The sequence below is a fragment of the Sporobolomyces salmoneus genome (genome assembly GCF_050403485.1).
Source record: "Sporobolomyces salmoneus JCM6883 DNA, S_salmoneus_JCM6883_v1_ctg4, whole genome shotgun sequence".
Classification (NCBI taxonomy): Eukaryota; Fungi; Basidiomycota; class Microbotryomycetes; order Sporidiobolales; family Sporidiobolaceae; genus Sporobolomyces; species Sporobolomyces salmoneus.
Genome location: NW_027481159.1, coordinates 431,930 through 446,760, shown reverse-complemented (window position 1 = coordinate 446,760; position 14,831 = coordinate 431,930). Strand labels below are relative to the sequence as shown.

At 50.8% G+C, this 14,831-nt stretch overlaps 6 protein-coding genes across 6 annotated transcripts; 5 read left to right on the top strand and 1 right to left on the bottom strand.

Annotated features, from left to right (window-relative positions):
• Positions 1 to 372: 372 nt before the first annotated feature.
• On the bottom strand, positions 373 to 2,993 carry JCM6883_001636 (uncharacterized protein; the record flags this gene model as incomplete). Its single annotated transcript, XM_076629230.1, has 4 exons — positions 373 to 503; positions 565 to 756; positions 826 to 2,851; positions 2,928 to 2,993. The coding sequence occupies 4 exons, from the start codon at positions 2,991 to 2,993 to the stop codon at positions 373 to 375; spliced, it is 2,415 nt and encodes an 804-aa protein (XP_076490877.1).
• A 147-nt stretch (positions 2,994 to 3,140) lies between these two features.
• JCM6883_001635 (WD40 repeat domain-containing protein) lies at positions 3,141 to 5,744 on the top strand (the record flags this gene model as incomplete). Its single annotated transcript, XM_076629229.1, has 10 exons — positions 3,141 to 3,392; positions 3,457 to 4,189; positions 4,255 to 4,472; positions 4,537 to 4,684; positions 4,751 to 4,860; positions 4,923 to 5,133; positions 5,208 to 5,278; positions 5,347 to 5,547; positions 5,625 to 5,646; positions 5,716 to 5,744. 10 exons carry the CDS (start codon positions 3,141 to 3,143, stop codon positions 5,742 to 5,744), a joined length of 1,995 nt encoding a protein of 664 aa, XP_076490876.1.
• Positions 5,745 to 5,997: 253 nt separating this feature from the next.
• Positions 5,998 to 7,683, top strand: PRO2 (glutamate-5-semialdehyde dehydrogenase; the record flags this gene model as incomplete). Its single annotated transcript, XM_076629228.1, has 5 exons — positions 5,998 to 6,156; positions 6,260 to 6,533; positions 6,601 to 6,923; positions 6,993 to 7,484; positions 7,555 to 7,683. 5 exons carry the CDS (start codon positions 5,998 to 6,000, stop codon positions 7,681 to 7,683), a joined length of 1,377 nt encoding a protein of 458 aa, XP_076490875.1.
• Positions 7,684 to 8,166: 483 nt separating this feature from the next.
• JCM6883_001633 (uncharacterized protein) lies at positions 8,167 to 10,270 on the top strand (the record flags this gene model as incomplete). Its single annotated transcript, XM_076629227.1, has 7 exons — positions 8,167 to 8,899; positions 8,956 to 9,009; positions 9,081 to 9,208; positions 9,283 to 9,545; positions 9,617 to 9,896; positions 9,955 to 10,019; positions 10,078 to 10,270. The coding sequence occupies 7 exons, from the start codon at positions 8,167 to 8,169 to the stop codon at positions 10,268 to 10,270; spliced, it is 1,716 nt and encodes a 571-aa protein (XP_076490874.1).
• Positions 10,271 to 10,819: 549 nt separating this feature from the next.
• Positions 10,820 to 13,071, top strand: JCM6883_001632 (uncharacterized protein; the record flags this gene model as incomplete). The annotated part of the gene is made up of 7 exons (XM_076629226.1): positions 10,820 to 11,288; positions 11,346 to 11,642; positions 11,703 to 11,887; positions 11,984 to 12,230; positions 12,365 to 12,648; positions 12,714 to 12,778; positions 12,849 to 13,071. 7 exons carry the CDS (start codon positions 10,820 to 10,822, stop codon positions 13,069 to 13,071), a joined length of 1,770 nt encoding a protein of 589 aa, XP_076490873.1.
• A 665-nt stretch (positions 13,072 to 13,736) lies between these two features.
• On the top strand, positions 13,737 to 14,778 carry JCM6883_001631 (RBM8 family RNA-binding protein; the record flags this gene model as incomplete). Its single annotated transcript, XM_076629225.1, has 6 exons — positions 13,737 to 13,773; positions 13,848 to 13,892; positions 14,050 to 14,130; positions 14,282 to 14,418; positions 14,479 to 14,603; positions 14,682 to 14,778. 6 exons carry the CDS (start codon positions 13,737 to 13,739, stop codon positions 14,776 to 14,778), a joined length of 522 nt encoding a protein of 173 aa, XP_076490872.1.
• Between the last annotated feature and the right edge of the window lie 53 nt (positions 14,779 to 14,831).

Genomic DNA, 14,831 nt, shown 5'->3' with positions numbered 1-14,831 from the left:
AGAGAAGAAGCTCCTTAGGTCGCTTTCAGTCACATCGAACCGTTGGAGGAAAGAGATGGAATGAAGCAAGTTTCATTCGATTGATTGATTGCGAAGCGGACGAAGATCTGAGTGTTTGCGAAGATTAGGTTGATGTAGAAAGTAGGTAGAGAACAAGAGAGGAAGAGTACATCGAGTAGCAAATAGACAAGACAAACGAGAGAGAGAGAGAGAGTCGAGCAGAAGAAACGGAGACGAGACGAGAGGAAGGAAAGGGAATCTTGCGTGCGAAATGTTGAGATGTTGCGAGAGCGAGAGCGAGAGCGAGATGAATAATAGTACAAGAAAGGGTGCGGAAGCTAGTATGTACAACAAAGAGATGAGAGAGACAGGCTATTGAGCGAATTCGAGACCTAATTTCCTGAACCACCAACGAGTTTTCGATTGTAGAGTGTTTTCGAAAGTTGATACCATCGCTTCCGTTACTTCGTGATTCTGAGTATGAGAGAGATGATACGCCAGACCTAATCGCGGGGGCAAGCTTCAGTCTCAGACACCACGAATCAGAAACGCGAGATAACTTACCAGCACTCTGTTTGAATCGTTTCGGACAACGATCGACCGGACACGATAACTCTCTCCCGTTCGGTTGAACGTCTTGTTTAAACTTTTTCGTTTGACGTTCCTCTCCCGTTTTCGAATCCTTTTCGAGTGTGAGAGAGAAGTGACCGTTCGCTGAGGCATTTTGGAAATGAAACCTTAACCCTGCGAGAGATTCTGCACGTTCGATAGAGTCGTCAGCCTCTGCAACTACCGTGATGAGAGACGAGGGTGAGGAGAACTGACTGAAAGTTTTCCCACAAGGTTCCAAAGCGCATCTGAACGGTAAATCCGGTCCCTTCCCATCCCTGACGGGTCCCCCTTCCTCCCTCGTCATCTGTTCCAACTCCTTCAACTTATCCATCCGTTCTTTATGTTCCCTCTGCGTGTGTTCCCTCAACTCTTTCACCGTTCTCCAACTGACTTTGTACCCCTCGTTCAACGATTCTTGTTGTTCCCAATAAGCTCGGATCGCTGGATCGACCGTACGATCCAAGTAACAATAGTTACAACCGTAAGGACGTACGGAAGGATCGTCTTCGACCGCAGGGACTTCAGTTTGTCGACGAAGTTGTCCAGTGATTGGATCGATCGAATTCGGTAGGATAATCGACGTGGGTCGTGCACCGTTCCCTCCATTCGCGTTCGAGGTAGAAGCGACAGGTTCTCGAGTGAATAATCCTCCTCCGAGTTCTTCATCTTCTTCTCCGTATTCATCTTCATCTTCTCCTCCTTCTTCCTCCGTATGAACTCGTTTCCTACTGGATTTCCCGTTCGATGATCCAATCGAAGTAGCTCTTCCTTTCTTTCTACCACTACCTCCACTCGAAGAAGGTGCTTTCGGAGGTACGAATCCAATCGAACTCGAACCCGCAGTCGCAATGTTTTCAATCATTTTCCCTTTCCCCTTTTCGTCGTACGCTCTCTGTAGAGTCTCAATCGTCGCCGGAGGTTGCTGGCTCGTGGTACTCGTCATCGGAGGAGAATTCGCCAATACCCCTGGACCAGGAGCCGGTGGACAAAACCCTAAACTAGTCGTTACGGGTGAATCAGGGTACGAAGTCGTGGAAGCAGGAGACGGGCCTCCTCCTCCTCCTATGTTGTTAGTCGTCGACAGGAGATGGGAAGGGAATTGATGAGTCTGAGTTTGATTCGGGGCTGTCGGGGCGGAAGGGAGCGAAAGAGCGATGTAAGGTTCAGAAGGGTTGTATCCTTCTCCACCCGCTACATTAGAGGCGGAGGTCGATTGAGAGAGATGTTGGGAGAGGTAAGGAATCGAAGAGGAATGAGTTTGGAGAGGGGATGGATAAGTTGGGTAAGTTCCTCGAGGGGAATCGAGTACTGAACCTCCTGCACCGGTACGATCGTTAGAGGAAGTACGGATTGAACTACTCGTCGAGGGAGTTCGTTCGTGAGTTCTCCCTCCGCCTCCTCCTCCTTGATTGAATTGAGCTGGAGGTGGAAGTGAGAACGTCGGGGTCGTAGAGTTCGGTTGTTGCGGTAGAGGGTACATCGGTTGCTGATGAGAGTGGTGAAGGGATTGTTGATTCGAGGAAGAATTGGCCGAATCAGGTCGTTGAGCAGAAGCAGAGGGAGAAGGAGCTGAATTATTGTTGAGGAGAGAATACATCGAGTTTGTCGTCGCGTGGTGTTGTGCTTGAGCTGCGGCGGCTTGTTTCAGGAATCGAATGTAATCTTCTTGAGTGATTTGGGAGGGGAGGGCGTAAGGATTCGAGGAGGAGGAAGAAGTAGAAGGAGTCGGAGGAGGGTTGAATCCATTGAGGAACGAATGAAGCGCGATTGACGAGGCGAGCGGAGGTGCACCAGTCAGTGAGGATTGGGAGTGTGGATCTCCTCGAGGCGATTCATTCGGGTTTGTCGAAGGAGAATTGAGCTCGAATCCGGTAGAAGATTGAAGTCTCGGTTGTTGTTGCTGCTGTTGCTGGTGATTCGGGTCTACGATGTTCTGTAGAGAATTCCTTCTCGCTTCGAGTTCGACGTGGGATTGGTAGGGAGAAGAGCGTTGGGGTAGTTGTTGCTGAAGAGGAGGAGGAGGAATGAAATGGTTCGTCGAGGAAGAGAGCGGGGATCCTAGTTGTTGCGAATGACTGCCTTCTAGCCCTGCATCCTTCACTTGATGTCCTTGTTCAGCGGTAGATGGTTCAACATTGTGTTGAGGGAACCAGCTCGACCAGTGAGAATGAGAACTCGATGAACCGTTCTGATCTAGCAAATTCAATCCATCCGTCACGTAAGGCTGGAATGGCGGAGACTAGGATCCAAGCGAAAAGAGGGAGAGGTCAGCTGATGATTTTCCGATGAGAGAGGAGAGAGAGAAGAAAGTTCACCTGTTGAGGAGCAGAAGGGAGTAACCACGGTGACTGATCGAATCCGAACGAGTTGTACTCGGTCATAACACTCCCTTTGAGCCACCCTCTTTTCTTTCTTTGTGTGTGTCGAAGGCGAAGAGGAGTAAGTTAGATCAAGAGAGAGAGAAAGAAAATAGAGCGGAGACTTTCCTCGTCTCTCCCACCGTCACCGCTCATTAGCCGATCTCGACTATGGCGTTAGTAGACTACGGTTCAGACTCAGAAACCGAGCAACCGGCAGCCGTCAAATCGAAACAACTAGCACCCGTTGACGCCAATTCGATCGAACACGATCAAACCTCGAACAACGACGACGAAGCGGCAGAGTTTGATCCGACAGATGCATTCGGGATCAACCAGATTCAATCAGATCAATTACCAGCACAGTCTACGAGTAGCGGGAACAAAGTTGTCGTGAAATCAGCTCCCGACGTGATCTCCTCGGTTCGTTCCTCTCTCTCCTCCCTCTCCTGTTAGCGCTGTACTGACGTCGAGTCGTATTCGATAGGACTTGCACTCTACCCATTCATCCCTGATCACCCGACCCTCCGACAACGTAATTTTCTACAACGCCTCCTTCTCGGACCTCTCGAAACCCGTTCAAGGACCCTCAAACCCCTGGGGGGACGATCACAACCGACTCGCGAAACAAAACGCGTTGACGGGACACGTCGAACAACAACATTTCTCGGAATTCTCGTTCGCGGAACAACAGAGGAGTTTCCATGTCCTCGGCTACGCCGCGAATCCTTCCCTCAACGCTGGGATCGATGAACATACGCCGGCGATGGTGGGAAACCAAGGAGAGGTGTATAGGAATGGAGGAGCTTCGGTTAGTCAGGTGAAACCGGCGAGGAAGGATGTTAGGGCGACGAAGAGAAGGAGAATGGGAAAGGGCAAAGTCGGAGTGTTTGAAGATCCAGATGAGGAGGACGAAGAGGGAGAAGGAGAAGAAGAAACAGGAGAGGGAGAGGAAGTTACGGAAGAGGGGGAAGGAGAAGGGGCCACATCAGGAGCGGGAAAGAGAAAGAAACCAAAGAAGGAACAGAAGGAATATTTAGGACCGTGGGCAGGCTGGGAAGGAGAGAACTTGACTGTCGCGGTACCGACAGAGGAGGAGTACGAAGAGCAAGAGTTACAGGGAGGACCGTTGTTGAACAAACAAGAGAGAAGGAGGAAATTACTCGAAGATGCGAATCGCAAAGAGGTTGGATTCGGGGAAGAGAAGAGTGTCTTCCATGGTATGTTCTCACTCACTCTCACCTGTCCACGTAGCGTGAAGGACTGACGTGAGATCGGTTGACAGGCAAGGAAACTCACGATTACCTCGGACGAACTTACCTCCACGTTCCTCTCGACGTCGACGGGGTCAACCTTCGTGGCAACTCGGGAGAACAAGAATGTTTCGTACCGAAGAAATGTGTTCACACTTGGTCTGGACACACGAAAGGGGTTTCTCGAATTCAACTTTTCCCGGGAAGTGGTCATCTTATCCTTTCAGGTTCTTTGGATACGAGGATCAAGGTGAGTCGTCTCTCTCGTACAAGCAAAGGCAATGCGGGTGCTGACATTCGCGAGCCGGCCCCAGCTTTGGGACGTTTACCAATCTGGAAAATGTTTGAGAACATTCATGGGTCATTCGAAAGCGGTTCACGACGTTCAATTCGATAACACTGGAGCACAATTCCTCTCTTCTTCGTTCGATCGTCAAATGAAACTCTGGGATACCGAAACTGGTCAGTCTTCTATTCTTCTAACATTGCTTTGTTTCCGATTCTCACGATGTTGCGGTCTTTGAACAGGTCAATGCAAACAAGCTTTCTCGAATGGAAAGATTCCCTATTGTATCAAATTCCACCCTGAACAACAGAACATCTTCCTCGCTGGTATGAGCGACAAGAAAGTCATTCAGGTTCGTTTCTTTCCATCCTCCTTCCCTCCTCTCATCTCGCTGACCTTTCTTGTTCACGATAGTACGATATGCGATCCGGAGAGATTACTCAAGAATACGATCAACATTTGGGACCGGTCAACACGATCACGTTCGTCGATGAGAACCGACGTTTCATCACTTCTTCCGACGACAAGACGATGAGGGTGTGGGACTTTGATATCCCCGTACCGATCAAGTTGATCGCGGATCCTACGATGCATTCGATGCCTGCCGTTGGGTTACATCCGAATGGTGAGTGTTTTTGTATACAGAGCTCAAGAAACGCATCCGAGCGCTGACTAGTTACTCACTGAATGCTTGAACAGGTAAATGGATGGCTGCTACGTCTCTCGATAATCAAATTGTCCTCTTCGGTGCCGACACTTTCAAACAGAACGTGCGATCGCCTCTCTCCTCCGCTCTCTTTCTTTCGTCACTGACATGCCTTCGAATGACCCCCTCTAGCGAAAGAAACGTTTCGCCGGGCACACTATCGCCGGATACGCTTGTGAACCCCGATTCTCCCCCGATGGAAGATACGTTAGTTCGGGAGACGGAACGGGAGATATGGTGTTTTGGGATTTCAAGACGAGTCGAATCGTTTCGAGGATCAAGAAGGCTCATTCGAAGGTCATTATCAGTCATGCTTGGTTACCTCATGAATCGGTATGTCTTGCCTCTCTCTTTGTCTGGAGAAGGTGTGAGAAGGGAACTGATGAGAGTTTGCGATTTCGATTGAATAGAGTAAGGTCGTTACGAGTTCATGTAAGCTTCCTTCCCTCGAGCTTCCCTATAGTACACAGGTAAAGATGACTGACAAGCTATGCTCAATAGGGGACGGTCTCATCAAGCTTTGGGATTAAATCGTCGAAAAGGAGAAAGAAAACCGATATCTTCCCGTTGTTTGCAGTTCTCCCTCTGTCCGCGCAATCATCTTTTCTGTATCGTAGTAAATCTCGTCTCTGTGTGTGTACATAATGAACCGATCATATCCGAGAATTCGCTCGAACATTGAGAGAAATATTTTGCGGGAGGCGATGAATCTCTTCTCCTTCCTCACTTCTTCACTTTCGGCCCTCTTCTCAATAATACGCCTCTCCGAATCGCTCCACAACCATGTCAGGAGCTGAACAAGTAGCCCGTACAGCGAAAGAATCGTTCGACGCTTCCCAACTTCTTGACTCGGCAGAGCGACACCGGGCCTTGATCGCACTCAAGCAGGCTCTAACGGAACACAAGGATGAGATCTTGAAAGCTAATCGATTGGATATCGAAGTGAGCCTTTCCCTCCTTCTCACTGTTGCAATCGAGCGATTCGGAGATCAACTTTTGGCAGATAGCTAATCTCTCTCCTTCTCGTGTCGGATTGCGATGACAGGCCGCGAAGGAGCAAGTAGCAGCAGGCAAGATGTCCTCATCCCTTCTGAAACGACTCGATCTCGAATCCTCTGCCGATAAATACGATTCAATGTTGCAAGGCATCCTCGAAGTCGACTCTCTCCCCGATCCTACTGGACAAGTAACGTATGCAAAGACGCTAGACGAAGGATTGGAGCTGTACAGGGTGACGTGTCCGATCGGAGTCTTGCTCGTCATTTTCGAAGCGAGACCGGAAGTCATCGTCAATATCACGGCTCTCGCAATCAAATCAGGTCAGTGGTGACATCTACGGCTTTGAGACAACTTGCAGACTGACTCGCCGGACGTTTCCTCTGACAGGGAATGCGGCAATTCTGAAAGGAGGGAAAGAATCGCTCGAAACCCAAAAGATCATGTCCCGAGTGATCCAGGACGCGCTCTCTACGACCTCCCTCCCTCCCGCCTACATCCAGACCGTCTCAACTCGAAATGAGATCGCTTCCTTACTCGCGCAAGATCGATACATCGACTTGGTCATTCCTCGAGGGAGCAACAGTTTAGTCAAATCGATTCAGAACGATAGTCGGATACCGGTTATGGGCCATGCGGATGGACTCTGCGCGGTCTACGTCGATGAAAGTGCGGTGGAGAAGAAGGCGATCAATGTCGTCGTCGATTCAAAGGTGAGCACTTCGAGACTTCTCTTCGACGTTTCGCACAGCTGACTCGTTAGCTTGTTCCGTCGCTCGTAGACTACCTACACAGCGGCATGTAACGCAGCAGAAACCCTCCTCATTCACGACTCTCTTCTCTCCTCTTTGTGGCCCAACCTCGCTTCAGCACTGCTCGACTCGAAAATCGCCCTCCGTTGCGACCCTTCTACCCTCTCCGCCCTTTCCTCGAACTCGACCGTTTCTTCCCATCCCGCCTTCTCTCAACTCGTCTCTGCCTCAACTCCAGAAGATTACGAAACCGAATTCCTCGAGCTAATCCTCGCCGTCAAATCCGTCGATTCCCTCTCGAGCGCAATCAAACACATCAACACTCATTCCTCGCACCATACGGATTCGATCGTGACGGAGAACGATGCGAACGCGAAAGCGTTTTGTCGAGGAATCGATTCGGCGGGAGTTTACGTCAATGCGAGTACGAGGTTCGCCGATGGGTTCAGGTATGGGTTTGGAACTGAGGTTGGAGTGAGTACGGGAAAGACTCATGCGAGAGGTCCTGTTGGACTCGAGGGGGTAAGTCACGGGTCTCTCCATCCGCATCTAAAGAGAAGATTGCTGATGTACTTCGATTCCGTTGGCTTAGCTCGTCATCTACAAGTATCAAGTGAGGAGTACGGCAGATGAAGGTCATGGAACTGCAGTGTTTGGAACTGGGGAAGGGAAAAGACCGTTCTTGCATACCGACTTGCCTTTGGGAGATTCGCCGTTCTAGAAGATCGCTTAGTACCACTGTCAGCATGTAAGTCAATTATATCTTGACAGATCCTTCGTCAATGAAGACAGATTACATCGAAGCCAAGTCGTGCTGTGGAGCGAGGTCCAGTCGAATTACCACATCGTGATCCCACAAAGCTCTGGTCTCAAACTCGTCGCAGCACTATCGAAGTTGAGACTCGGGACGATGAACGCGTGGCTCTCCTCGTCTCCGTACTCCCACAAAACTGTCGAAACCCTCCAAAACTCTCTCAGTCGCTCTCACCACTCAAATCGCCTCGCTGCTCCCGGTTCAAGCTCGATCAACCACCTTCTGCGAACTCGTGCTTCGGCGTACGATCAGCTCCATCTCGGTGATCAACCTTTGACTTTCGGGCTTTCAAAGCTCCAAACCTCCCGATCAAGATCTTCGTTCTTTCCTTCCTGCACCGACTTCTTCCGACATTCGACTCGATAGCTAGCTCTGTATCGACTCACGGTGATGAACTACATACCACTCTCGACGCTACCCACGAAAGCCTACTCGGAAGATGAGGGAGAATCACGTTCAACTCCGTTCGATCACTTTCCATCACCTTCTTCCTTTCCTCCGATGCCGACTCGGCGAACGAGCGACTGTTCAACGTATCACTCGGAGGCGGCCAACAGCTGGATTCGACCGCGACGAGGAGGAACAGCAAATCGAAAGATTCTCATTTACCTCTCCCTTTCGCTCTTTGCCGTATTTCTCGTCGTGTTTTGGATTGGAACGAGCTCCAATGCGGAAGATCGAGAAGAAGGAGGCACGACAGCATGGGCGCTCAGTGTACTAGGAAGGAGGCAGGATCGATTCTTACTGAAGAGGCCCTTGAAGCGAACTCCTCATTACGCTCGTCGAGTCCTCACGAACCCTCTCGAACCAAAACAACGACTTCAATACGATGTCACTCTAACACTCGACTCTGTTCCGGACCGGATCGTCGCCGGAGAACCCAGCTCGATAACCGTGAGGTGCGCTCACGCCGACTTGGAACAATGCGCGAAAAGTTATCGAATCCTATTCGTTGGTCCTACGATTCGATCGACGTTCCATTCAGACTCGCACGTGATCGATTCGAGGCATGTACAAGTCAGGTTCAGGATAGATGATCCGGGAGAGTATCAACTTTGCGGATGGCCGGAGTTTGAAACTTGCGATTTTTGGTCGAGGGAGAAGTTTTGGACGGGACCCAAATGTGAGTCGTCGACTCTCTTTCCTGGAGTGCAGCCGCTAAATCATTACTGCCTACAGTCTATACGCTTGCAATCGGAGGAACCCCTTACCAGATTGGGGTCGAGGGCAAAGGTGAGCCGCAGTACCTCTCTCGAGTTCTCGTGACGATTAACAGCTGATACGAGATCGACCCCCGAGTTCAGCGCCGAAGGAAGAGAGTCGAGCCTGCACGGCTGAAGACGATTTGGCTGGAAGATGGATTTCGAAAAGTTATCTCGCACCAGAAGCTCTCGAGGTCGGCTCGCCGTTTTACGAATGGGCTCGAACACACGTAAGCCATCTCACCATATGCACTTCTGCGAGAGTCACTAATCTGACTCTCTCTCTCTCGCTATTTTCACTCAGCTCGACCCCTCGCCGCCTGCGCCGATCGACGCCTTCCCTCCTGTGCGCCTACTCGACTACAAGAGTTACGGATACGTCTACATTCCTTACCAATGTAAGATTCCTCATCGTACAGCATTCGAATGGATGGACGAGATCAAACCAAATTCGATTCTTGTGGTCGGCGACGCGGTCACCAGGGATTATTTCTGTATGAGTGTCGGAGTGAAGGACCAGGAGGTCTGCCGATACACGACGGATCCAGATCTAGATTATCGAGAAGCGTTCGTCCGTAGTTCCATTTCGTCGACTAATCGAAATTCTCCCCTGATCGCGGTGTTTCTCGACCCTCCAGGAACAAGCGAACATCCTACACTCGGTCAGATGGAGGAACGACGGATCTATACTTCCATTGGAACCCGGTCGCATGGGGAACTGGCCTTTTCAATTTCCTCGAAACTCTTCCTTCTCCGCCGTCTCACGTCTTCTTTGCCGCAACGCTCTGGATCACCCGACGCAACTATACCTCCGAACATTACGTCGAGACGATACGGCCTTTCCTGAAGGAGATGATTACGCTTCTTCCAGACGCGAAGATTATCACTCGAACGACTTCTTCGGCAGTTCAACCTCTCGTAAGCTCTACCCATCTCAGCTGCTCCTCTTCTCGGCTGATCATCTCGTTGTACTCAGGGCTGCTGGGAACTCGCAAACATTACTCGACCCGTTCTCGAACCCGTCAATAAGGCTTTCCTCGAGTCAGTTCCCCCTCTGTTTGCTCTTTCATTCTTCGGGGCTGATCTCCCCTCCTGGCAGACTACTTCGAGTAGAGTTCCCTTCGATCAAAGTACTGGACGCCTATCCTATCTACAACGATCGACCCGAATCGTCTTCGGATGGAGTGAGATGGGAGAGGTTTCCGGGTTCGAGTCACGCTCGACCAGAGGAAGGGGCAGTCTCTCACACTTTGACGGATCTTATCTTTGAGACTTGGAGGTTGCAATCTTAGGGAGGAGAATCGAATCAGGTTGTAGAAGTTTTGGGTCTTTTGCGAGGGTTTGCATTTCGTTCTGCTTTCTGTCTCATCCTCTCTGTTGCCTGAACGGGTTTGTTCACACGTGAACGCATGTCAGACTGTCTCTCGCTTGCACCCCTACAGCTGTACTTGTTTACTGGCGTGGAGGTCAGGCTGTTGCGAGCTTCTCATCGAATCCGTCAGCGTCTTACTCGCTTGACGGAATAGCGTACTGAAAGTCCTCATTCGAGCGCCCAGCACAGCTCGACGACGATGAAGATAGCGAGCAGGCAATTGTTGGAATGTGAAGTCACCGAATTTTGGCGCCCCGGGCTCAAAAAGAAACTATTTACACTTTCGGGTCACGGTCTTCTAGCGTCGTGTTACGTCGCGAAGAAGGGCAATTGGAACGTCGTCGCGCGTTGACAAATGCCGATTCAGAACAGAAAGAAGCGTTTGGAGCACTCCCAGAACAATTGAAGATCGACTTTCCCTCCTTCTTTGAAGTTCTGCACCTCTTCCTCTCGCTTCGCCCATGTCGACATGAGTTACACAGCTATCCCGACGTCCCAATCTCAGCCTCGATCGAGCACCTCGTCAAGTGAATCGAGTCGAAGAGGATCCCAGCCTTCCTCACAACTCTCCCTTTTGCCGACTTCTTCCTCTCGCTCTTCCGACGACTACCGCTACAGACAGCTCGACGAGACGAAAGATGAGACATATGGGAAGGGATGTACCGAAGGTCACGACACTCGGCGGAACAAGAAGACCTCAAAGGTTATCAAGCTCTTGCTCCTGACATTGGTTGTGATCACCTTGATCGGATTCGCATACGTCGTCAATGAAAACGACCGAGTGGAAGTGACGAGTTGGATACAGGATCGATTGAAGAGTGAAGTCAAAGTCGACAGCTTGCTCGTTCGAAAAGTTGAAACGGCAAACGGAACACACTTCAGCTACTATCCTCAACCGCTGACGAACCCGCTATCGCCTCAGTGGGAGCTCGACTTCGGTAAGTGTGCCCTACTGTTTCTCGGAAATGTCAGTGAACTGACTCCACAATCCGCAGACGATAAACTCACAATCGAATCCCTCCCTCAAAACGTATCAACTTCCGCTCCTTCCTCCCTCGTTTTCCACTGCGCCCATTCGAACCTCACATATTGCGCCCAAGCGTATCGCGTCCTCTTCGTCGGTCCAACGATGCATTCTCCTACTTGGTCCGAATCGACTCAACTTGACGAAAGAAGAGTCCAGGTCAGCTTCCAACTGAGGGATCCGGGAGAATACCAGGTTTACGCTTGGCCAGAGCACGACGAATGTAACCCGTTCCAGCCGGAGTTGCACGATTGGAAGATTCGACCTTGTGAGCTCAATCTTTCGTTTCTCCTTGCCGACCGAGCTAACCCTCTACGGCTTTCGACAGACTTCAAGCTGGCCGTCACGGGAACTCCAGCTACGATCACAGTCGATGGACCTCCACCGGTCGATAGCGCTCGAGAATGTTCGCTCGAAGACGATTTGACGGACGGTAGATGGATTTCTCGCAAGCATCTCAATCCAGCGCACCTCGAGGAGGATTCTCCGCTGTACGAATGGGTACAAAGTCATGTGAGCGAAAATCCAAAACGCTCGGTAGAGAATGAGCGAAACTCCGTTTTGCTAATTGCCACAGAATGAGCTCACCCCATCGCGACTCGTCTACAGCTTGATCCTCCTTCGACGAGTATCAACACGATTACAGATTACCGCAAATACAACTACATCTTCGCGAACTACGACTGCAAACTTCGACATCGAACGTTCGAAGGATACGTCAACGAGATCAAACCGAGTCATTTGCTCTTCCTCGGCGACAGCATTACAAGGGATCAGTACTGTATGCAGTACGCAACAGCGGACCAGTCGTTTGGGGCCTGCCTGTTCGGAAAGTGGGATAATCCTTACGGTCACTGTAAGTTCTTCTCTCGCTCCCCCCCTCTCTTCTCTCGCTCCCTCCTGTCTTCTCTCGCTCCCTCCTCTAATCGTGAAGCTCCTCCTCTAGTCGTGGAGCTCAGAGGCTGACTCCAGAGATCGATTCGAGAACAGTGGACAAGAACGTTCCCCTCCTTCGGACCTCGGACAACGAAACAACGATGATGAGCTTTCACTGGGAGCCTCTCGGAGACCCCGTCGATACCGAGAAATACCTCACCGCCCTAGCAGAACCACCTTCGCACATCTTCTTCGAGGTCGGACTGTGGCTTACCGAAAAGGACACTTCACCCGAGGCGTTCGTGAACGGAACGAGGCAGTTCGTCGAAGCTTTGACGAGACTCGCACCGGAGGCGAAATTGATGACTCGAACGGTGACGAGTGCTGTTCAACCAATCGTGAGCCTCTCTGCGATCTCGTTTGGAACGAATTTCGAACTAACCTTGAGTGATTGACCTGGTAGGCTTGCTACGACAAGAGACACATTCAGCGTCGTATCTTCGAACCCGTCAACGAAGCACTCCTCAAGTGAGCTGTCGTTTCTCCGACTTCATGTCCCGTCTTTCCCCTTTCTAACTCCGTCTCACCTATCTCGTAGATTCATGGCGCAAGAATTCCCTCAAGTGGCCATCCTAGACTCGTACAAGATCTACAACAACCGGCCCGAATCGTCTGAGGACGGAAGGCATTACGAGCGAGTCGAGGCGGATCCGAAATGGTCGAAACCGGAAGAAGGAGCTGTGACTTATGCGATGACGGATATCATTTTCGAGACGTGGAGGCTGCAGGGATTGAAGGAGAAGGAGGAGGGGAATCGTTGACGTCGATCGGAAGGAGGGTTTCGTCGAGTTTGATGTTCTTTTCGCGCTGAGGCGAGTTCTGGCGAACGGATTCTGTTTGTTGCTTGTATATCTTTCCGGACTATCTACGATCCACCTGATCGACGTATAATATCCTCCTACCTTCGGCTGTTGCTTCGTTTGTCGTCTTTCTTCTTGACTGTACTCGGAATTAGATGTATTCCTGTTTCACTAGCTTCTCCAAACGCTGTACGTTCTTGCCGTGTCGAGATACGAGCTGTCCTGATGCTGGAATTGTCGAGGGAGCCTGAAGGAGGGGTAGAAGGGGCAGAGCGAGAGAGGATTCGATTCCTGCGAGGCACGGAGTCTTTCGGAGGTAAATGGTGAGCCTGCGACTGCCGACTGTCGATTGTCTGATGCTCATATGTAGTAGCTCGTCGGGTAAGCTGAAGTCTGGACCTAGACGAGGGTGACGAAACTCGTAGCGGAAACGAAGTTCGAGGATTTCGATGTTGCGAAAGCGGAGAAAGTTATAGACCCGTAAGGACGAGCGTACACTGAGCAAGGATCGATCGAGCACATTCTCCGGACGTATCGTCGATTCAGATGTGAGAGGTCGAGGATGAACGAGCGAAACTCCTCCTCTTCACTTTCTCCACTTCAACCCTCGATACCGAAAGTACAACATGCAATCTGATCGAATGGAAGTAGAGTCGATTGACAGTACGTACTCCCGCGTCCCCTTCCTCCGACTTGCCATCTCATCCGACTCACGCTTCTCTCTCATCTTTCCACAGGCGCAGCATTCAAGCGTAAAGGTCGTGGACACTCTTCGAAAGATGGTAAGCTATCTTGACTCTCTGTCCAATCCCGAGCAGCTCAGCGTGAGGTGGAGGAAGCGAATCATCCTTGATCAAACAAGGTCGTCTTCATGACCTTGGGACGACCTAGCGCTGTATGGGAGCTTTGAGACTGATGCTACTTGTATCGGGTCGACAGGGAACGACACCGACTCAAAGACGACGGCTTACACAGGAGTAGATGTTCCTATGGATGATACCGCTTCGAACGCTCAACGATGTAAGCCTCATTATTCACTAGACTCGCACTGTATCATTCAGAGCACCGCTGACCGAGTACTCTGCTCTTTCCTTTCTTCCCCGCGTTCGCCATCTCACTCGCGTCAATCCTCTCCCTTTCACCCTCACACTCGATCTCTTTACTGCCACAGCTGTCGAAGGATGGATCGTGATCGTCACGGGAGTACACGAGGAAGCGGCAGAAGAAGACGTCATGGAGCGATTCTCAGAGTACGGAGAAGTGAAAAACTTGCATTTGAACTTGGATCGTCGAACGGGTTATGTCAAGGTCCGTCTCTCTCTCCCTCACTGCACTGAACTCGGCGCTCACACAGAGTCGTTGTCATAGGGTTACGCATTGGTAGAGTACGAAACGAGGGAAGAAGCGGAAAAGGCGATCGCGCAAGCTCCTCAAGAACCTCTATTGGAACAAGAATTGTCGTGCGATTTCGCCTTCGTTCGACCACCAGTTGGGTCAGTCCTCTCTCGCTCGTGACCACTACCTCTACGGTCGCGGGGGAGAATATTGACGAAACTCAATGAATGAAACAGAGCGGAAAAGGCAGCAGTTTCTTCAAGACCGGCAGCAGCAGCACGAGGAAGGAGCGCGAGTCCTACGAGGAAACCTCTGGTCACTCGAATCGATTAGAGAGCTGAGGGTCATGATGGGACAACTCCTTCTGAGGAAGAGTGAGCGGAGGA